This window comes from Coffea arabica, chromosome 7c (assembly GCF_036785885.1).
Source record: "Coffea arabica cultivar ET-39 chromosome 7c, Coffea Arabica ET-39 HiFi, whole genome shotgun sequence".
Taxonomy (NCBI): Eukaryota; Viridiplantae; Streptophyta; class Magnoliopsida; order Gentianales; family Rubiaceae; genus Coffea; species Coffea arabica.
In genome coordinates, this window is record NC_092322.1 from 27,777,634 (window position 1) to 27,785,276 (window position 7,643).

Consider the following 7,643-nt stretch of genomic DNA (forward strand, 5'->3'; position numbering starts at 1 on the left):
TCAAGTTGCAAATCTTTAATCAAAGCTGGAAAATTTCGAACAGTCTTACGACCTACGAAAACAAAATAAGTCTCAGCTTGTTTTGAACCAGAAATTGGATAAATAAGCAACGGAACATCATCAATTAATTGGTACGAAGGTGTAGAATAAGAGTTAAATGCAAAATATCCCTTTGACACATGATTCCTTCCATCAATCGATTCAACTCGAGACTGCATTGATGTCTCTTTACATTTTCTTTCAAAATCTGCACAGGAAATACATGTGTGAGGATGGAAATGATGCTCAAAAGAGGGTAAAGATGATGAATGAACCATGGGTAACAAACAAGGATAGAAGTATGGAATTCCCCCTTCATGATGAGCTCGAATCAATTCTCCATTGGTGCGGACAGATTTGGGTTGGAGTTGTTCCAAGAAGTGCTACCAAATAGATTTATCTCCAAGAAGACAAACTCCATGGAAGCTAGTGAATTGTACAAGTGACTTTGGAATGGTACATTGCATGACTAACTTCACTTGACTTCGCTTAATCTGTACAAAAGCAGAAACACTAAACAAGGCAAAGTTAAGTTTGTTAGGAAAACTATAAACACTCACCTTCCCATGCACAATCAGCTCACTTAATGCTTCACTCATCTCCTCATATCTTTTTACCCCTTTTCCTAACTCACATTCTTCAACTTTTACCTAAAGTGCACTCTCACCACCATACTCAACCCGCTCTTGATATGGATGCGTGGATCTAGACGAACAATCAAGTTGGAAAGGCGATTTAGTGAACCAACGATTTAGACGAACAACAACTAACGATTTAGTGAACCAACGATCTGGATAGAAGAACGCCACAATCAAGGTGTATACTTGGTTGATAAGTTCAAGTTGAATAACTCAAGAAAAACTCTCAAGTATTCAAGCAAAGCTCTCTTGGAAGAGAAAAGTGAATAAACTCACAAATATAATGTAATTTCTGGCTCCCTTTAACAAGGAGGAAGTAAGGCTATTTATAGCCTTTACAAGCATTAACCCTAATCCCAAAATTGACTAAACTAACCCTACTAATTAATGACAAGGATTCGGCCAGCCCTAAGAGTTTAATGGACTGACTTTAACTAATATTTAACTATAAAAAGATAAATAATAGTACTAGCTTAACTCTTCCTTAAGCGTGACCACTAGGTGAGGACACGCCTAGCTAGCAACAGGCGCTGGAGGGTCTTCTACTTGGAGCAATGTGTAAAGTTTTGAATCTTCATTCTCCAAGCCTTCAATAATCTTTAAATCATCTCCAATGCGGCCTTGGATTGTACTCACAAGGGCTTGTAAAGATTCACGCATCTTCTTGGCACGAGCTCTTGTGACTGGACCACTTGGTACTTGAATGACTTGGGCAACTTGTGTTTGACCAGCCTTGAGCCCCTCATCAATCCCCTCCTCTTGTAGGCGATTTGTCCCCAAATCAAGCTCGTCATCTGTATGAAAAGGACTCAAGTCAGCCACATTGAATGTAGCATGTACTCCATACTCACCTGGAAGGTCAAGTTTGTAGGCATTGTCATTGATGCGCTCCACAACTTGAAATGGTCCATCACCCCGTGGAAGTAGTTTGTTGCGCCTTTGGTTTGGAAAACGCTCCTTTCTCATGTGTATCCAAACCCAATCACCTGGTTCAAACACCATCTGGCGACGTCCCTTGTTGGCACTTTGAATGTATTGAAGGGTACGTTTCTCAATATTAGCTCTAGCTTTGGTATGCAAATCCCGCACAATCTCAGCCTTTTTCTTACCATCTAGGTTAACTCTCTCAGAAATAGGTAAAGGAGACAAGTCTAAAGGTGTGAGAGGGTTAAATCCATAAACAATTTCAAAAGGTGAAAATTGAGTAGAAGTATGCACAGTGCGATTATATGCAAATTCAACATGAGGCAAGCAATCTTCCCAAGATTTAATGTTCTTTTTAATAATTGCTCGCAACAATGTAGATAAGGTCCGATTAACCACTTCAGTTTGTCCATCAGTTTGTGGGTGACTAGAAGTAGAAAAAAGCAATTTAGTCCCTAGTTTACACCACAAAGTTTTCCAAAAGTAGCTAAGGAACCTTACATCCCTATCAGAAACAATGGTACGAGGTACCCCATGTAAACACACTATGTCTCTAAAGAATAAATCAGCCACATGTTTAGCATCATCAGTTTTATGGCAAAGAATGAAGTGAGCCATCTTTGAGAAACGATCAACTACCACATAAATGGAATCATGCCCTTGTCTAGTTCTAGGTAATCCAAGTACAAAGTCCATAGACAAATCTACCCAAGGTTCATGTGGGATGGGTAAAGGAGTGTAGAGTCCATAAGGATGTACCTTTGATTTTGCTTGGTGACAAGTGACACACCTTTGTGTATGCCTCTCGACGTCCCTCTTCATGCGAGGCCAGTAGAAATGCTCTTGGAGAATTGACAAGGTCTTCGCCACTCCAAAATGTCCCATGAGGCCTCCACCATGAGCCTCTCTAACCAGCAAAAGTCGCATGGAGCACAGGGGAATACATAGTTTGCCTTTGTAGTACAAGAACCCCTGCGACATAGAATAATGCTCACGAGTAACTCGTGGCAAGGTTGTGAAAATCTCACCAAAGTCTAGGTCAGCTGCATATAACTCCTTAATGAATTCAAAGCCAAGCAACTTAGTGTCTAGTGTAGTGATTAGTGTATGCCTTCTAGAAAGTGCATCAGCCACTACATTAGTCTTCCCAACCTTATATTGGATGACAAACACAAAACTATCAATGAAAGCCACCCACCTCGCATGCTTTTTGCTCAATTTGGTTTGTGATTTGATGTGTTTGAGCGATTCATGATCAGTGTGGAGTACGAATTCCCGAGGTCGGAGGTAGTGTTGCCAAGTTTGGAGAGCGCGCACCAAGGCCATCAATTCCTTGTCATAAGTTGAGTAGTTCAACGAGGCACCATTCAACTTCTCACTAAAGTAGGCCACTGGTTTCCCCTCTTGAATGAGCACAGCTCCAATACCTATACCAGAAGCATCACACTCTACTTCAAAAGCCTTGTCAAAATTAGGTAAACTTAATACAGGTGCATGTGTGAGCTTGTGTTTAAGTAATTGGAAAGACTTAGCTTGTTCTTCTTCCCATTGGAATGGCACATTTTTCTTGATAATGGCTGTAAGTGGGGCAGCAATGGTGCTGAAATCCTTGACAAAGCGTCTATAGAAGCTTGCCAAGCCATGGAAACTCCTTACCTCACTTACACTGGTTGGTATTGGCCATTCATTTATGGCCTTCACCTTTTCTTGGTCAACTCGTATTCCCTGGTCACTCACAACATAACCTAGGAAGACAAGTTGATTAGTGCAAAAAGTACACTTCTTAAGGTTAGCATAGAGGCTCGCCTTTCGAAGTGCATCTAAGACCATTTCGTACATGCACAACATGCTCTTCTGTACTCTTACTATAGATCAATATGTCATCAAAGTAGACTACCACAAATTTACCAATAAAAGAACGCAAAACATGGTTCATTAACCTCATGAAGGTACTAGGTGCATTAGTTAAGCCAAAAGGCATGACCAACCACTCATACAGACCATGTTTTGTCTTAAATGCTGTTTTCCACTCATCCCCTTCTTTCATGCGTATTTGGTGATAACCACTTTTCAAGTCAATCTTAGTAAATATAATAGCACCATGTAACTCATCAAGCATGTCATCTAATCGAGGTATGAGATGGCGATACTTTACCGTTATGGCATTTATGGCTCTACAATCGGTGCACATCCTCCATCCTCCATCTTTCTTTGGCACAAGTAGGACAGGTACAACACAAGGACTTAGACTCTCTTGAATCCAGCCCTTACCAAGCAAGTCCTCTACTTGCCTTTGTTGCTCCTTAGTTTCCTCCGGATTAGTCCTATATGGTGCCTTATTAGGAAGGGAAGAGCCAGCAATGAAATCAATTTGATGTTCTATTCCCCTCAAAGGTGGCAACCCATTAGGTATATCCTCAGGAAATACGTCTTGGTACTCCTGTAAAAGGTTAGCAATAGCACTAGGCAAAGAAGCACCAAGTTCATTAGAGAGCAAAGACTCTTTACAAAACAAGATAAGTAAAATCTGGTTAGAGTGCAAAGCCTTTCGTACATCTCTAGTTCTAGCAAGCATGATGGATTTTCTCTCCTTTTTCCCTTCAATGGCCGAATGTGAAGTGTCAATTTTATGAGAAGATGGTTCGGCCATTTTGCTCTTTGTATCATGCAAATTTTTCTTTTTATTGTCACAATGCATGTCATATTCCTTTTGCAACCCAATTTGGTCCTCATGCACTTGTTGAGGTGTAAGAGGTGCAAGTGTGATCTTTTTAGTATTATGCACAAAGGAATACTTATTCAAGAATCCATCAAAAATGACCCTTTTATCAAACTGCCACGGGCGACCCAAAATAATATGAGTAGCTTGCATAGGCACAACATCACATAAAACATCATCTTTATATCTACCAATGGCAAAATTAATTAAAACTTGCTTATGAACACGTACCTCACCACTATTATTCAGCCATTGTAGTTTGTAAGGTCGGGGGTGATCACTAGTTGGCAAGGTCAATCGTTCCACCATGAGTGCACTAGCAACATTGGTACAGCTCCCTGGGTCAATTACCAAGCTACAAAGCTTGTCCATCACATGGCACCTTGAGTAAAATATGTTTTCTCGTTGAAGGTCATCTCTACAAGCTTGAGTAGTTAGAGCTCGCCTTGCAACCATACCAACTTTACCATGAGCTGGTATCTCCTCAAATTCCTCTTCATCCTCAACCAAGGGAGGCATGTCCTCACACTCATCCTCCTCATCCGTTTGTACTTCCCCATTTGGTAGTATAAGCATAACCCTTTGATTTGGGCATTGGGAAGCAATATGTCCAAATCCTTGACACTTAAAACACTTAGTATCTCGGTATCGAACTTTGCTTACCTCATGAGTAGGCCTACCATCGCCCCTCGAGGGTGTTTTTGAGGAAGGTGCATTCGGCCTTAGAGACTCCTTGGTTGTCCCACCTTGTTTGGCCAAGGGGAATGCACTAGAGGGGCTGACTTCCCTCTTGAAGGGTTGGTTCCTCCAATTTCCAACTTGAAAGTTGGAATTTTGTCGAATTGGACCCCTCCTCTTGAGCCTCCTTTCAATCTTAATAGCCTTGTCTAGCATATCATGGAGGTCCACATAATGGTGCATCTCCACTTGATCCGCTATTTCAGGCCTCAATCCACTTAAAAATCGTGCCATAGTAGCTTCCCGGTCCTCGACAATGTCGGCCCTTAACATGGCTATCTCCATCTCCTTATGGTAGTCCTCCACGCTTTTGGCTCCTTGTGTCAAATTTTGAAGTTTGAGGTACAAGTCACGGTGGTAGTGACTAGGAACAAAGCGTTTTTTCATGACACCCCTCAATTCGGTCCATGTAGTGATAGGGTATTCACCACTTCGTCTTCTACCAGTAGTGATTTGATCCCACCACACTATGGCGTAGTCGGTGAATTGCATGACTGCAAGTCTCATTTGCTGCTCCTCGGTGTAATCATTGCAATCAAAGATCAACTCCACTCGTTTCTCCCATTCCAAATAGACATCGGGGTCGGATTTGCCTTGGAAAGTAGGAAATTGCATTTTAACGCCTTTGATTGGATCCACACCAGCTTTACGGTGTTTATTCTTCCATGTCCTCGACCCATATTCCTCCTCGGAGTTGGAACTTGCATAGTCACGGGTTGGTGCTTTGTGTCTCCGGGACTTAGAATTGGTTTGGGAGTGTTCGAGACTATCCATCCTCTCATGCAATGGTTCTAATTCCTGTTTCATTAGCTTGAGCAATTTATCAGTCATAGCTTCCATCACAAGTTTAATATCAAAAGGAGTAGTTTCCTTCCCTTCGGACATGTTGAGGTATTCCAGCAAAAATAGGGTTAGTGGAAATAATACCTCACTCACTCCCTTAGTATATCACTCACACTCGTGTTTCACTCAAGTGTATGAAAACACTCTAATGATCTCACCAATCACTTCTCAAGTCACTAGATTGCTTTTCTTGAAGAAATCAGAATTTTCTTGAAGAAATTCAATCAAACTTGAACCAAATTATACCCAAGTGTGGCGGATGAAGGCTGTGATTTTTTGAAGGTTATTTGACTGATTCTAAGACACAAAAGGAAATGTATAATATGCTGGAAAAAAAAACTCTAAGCTGTCCGCCTACAAGAAAAGAAACCACAAAAACAAGAAAAAGAAAGTTTGGTTTGTGACTAGTAGCTAATTTTAGGAGTTAACTACCAAGTGGAATCCAAAACTGATTAGGACTCTTGGGTCTCGTAAACCATGTTTTTATTGGCTGGAAATGCTATAAAATAGGCACCAAAGGTCGGCTGGGCAGTTGGCACAAACCACAATCAAGAAACAAAAGCAAGAGGCGGCTACAAAGTAGGAAACCCTATCTTATCTTCCCACCTTTTGTGGCTATTTAATAGCAAGGTTTCTTGGTTGTTTTGGGGTGTTAATGGCTGCTGGTTTTCTGGTATTTCGTGGACAAAGAGATGCGGCCAATAGTTCAAGATTGAAGGCAACAAGGTTTGTTCTTTCAACCCAAGTTCGGCTAGGCCACCCAAGCAAACTATTTCTTGTTCTTGAAATCCGATTTGGGGTTTTTTTGTTTTTTTTTTCTTTCTTGCGTCGTTTTTTTTTTTTTTTTTTTTTTTGCAAGATGGATCTTTCTTTCCTTTTCAATTCGGATCAAGATGCACACAAGAAACAAGATTTTTGTTTTTTTGTTTTTGTGTCAAATTTGAGCAAGGCAGCCGCAAGTTTGAGCCAAGAACTTTGGTTTTGTTTTGAAGGTTCAAGATTTGGAAAAGGTTGAGAACAAGATTTTCAAGAACCCTTGTTTTCCCACCCAAGAACTTCAAGATTCAAACAAGATTTCCAGATTTCAGGAGTTTGAACAACAATATCCAACAAAAAACTTGATGGCAGCCCACGAAAATTCAAGAAACTACAAAACCCTAACTTCAAGAAATTCAAGATATCAATTTTGCAGCCCAAGAACTTCAAGACTCAATCCCCACAATATCAAGGACGCTAGGAAATTTCAAGGTCAGCCATGGTTTCATCAAGACACAACCAGAAAATAGGTTTTTTCCTCTCTTTTTCGGATGAACAGTGTTTTCGGGTGAATAGTACCCGATGAACAGTACCTTTTTTTTTTTTTTTTTTTGGTTGTTGTTTTTGGATGACTCCATATGAAATCAAGACTTCAAGATACAAGACACAAGACCCACGAAATCAAGACACACGATGGATGAATTGCGGACAACAACAAACACAAAAATTCAAGACAATCAACGAAAACAAGGATAAACAACAAGAACCAAGACAAAACCCTAGCCGCTTATGCAATTCCTAAACGACCAGAATTTGACACTATAAGAAACGGAAAAAAAAATTTTCTTTTTTTTTTTAAGGAAAACTTACAACATGCAATGGGATATACTTGATGTCGTCGACTAGCTCGTGATACCAACTGATATGGATGCGTGGATCTAGACGAACAATCAAGTTGGATATGACCCCTCTAAACCCCGAATTGA

The 7,643-nt window shown here is 40.6% G+C and overlaps 1 protein-coding gene across 1 annotated transcript; it reads right to left on the reverse strand.

Annotated features, from left to right (window-relative positions):
- Positions 1-1,190: 1,190 nt before the first annotated feature.
- Positions 1,191-5,943, reverse strand: LOC140010635 (uncharacterized). Its single transcript, XM_072057941.1, has 3 exons — positions 3,603-5,943; positions 2,098-3,028; positions 1,191-1,800 (listed from the first exon to the last, which is right to left on the reverse strand). Exons 1-3 carry the CDS (start codon positions 5,941-5,943, stop codon positions 1,191-1,193), a joined length of 3,882 nt encoding a protein of 1,293 aa, XP_071914042.1.
- Between the last annotated feature and the right edge of the window lie 1,700 nt (positions 5,944-7,643).

Coding starts and splice junctions, on each gene's coding strand:
- LOC140010635 (XM_072057941.1), bottom strand. CDS start 5,943: ATGTCCGAAGGGAAGGAAACTACTCCTTTTGATATTAAACTTGTGATG. Junction 3,029..3,602: donor AGCATTTAAGACAAAACATG/GTCTGTATGAGT, acceptor CTTCTGGTATAG/GTATTGGAGCTGTGCTCATT. Junction 1,801..2,097: donor GTTTCTGATAGGGATGTAAG/GTTCCTTAGCTA, acceptor TATTTCTGAGAG/AGTTAACCTAGATGGTAAGA.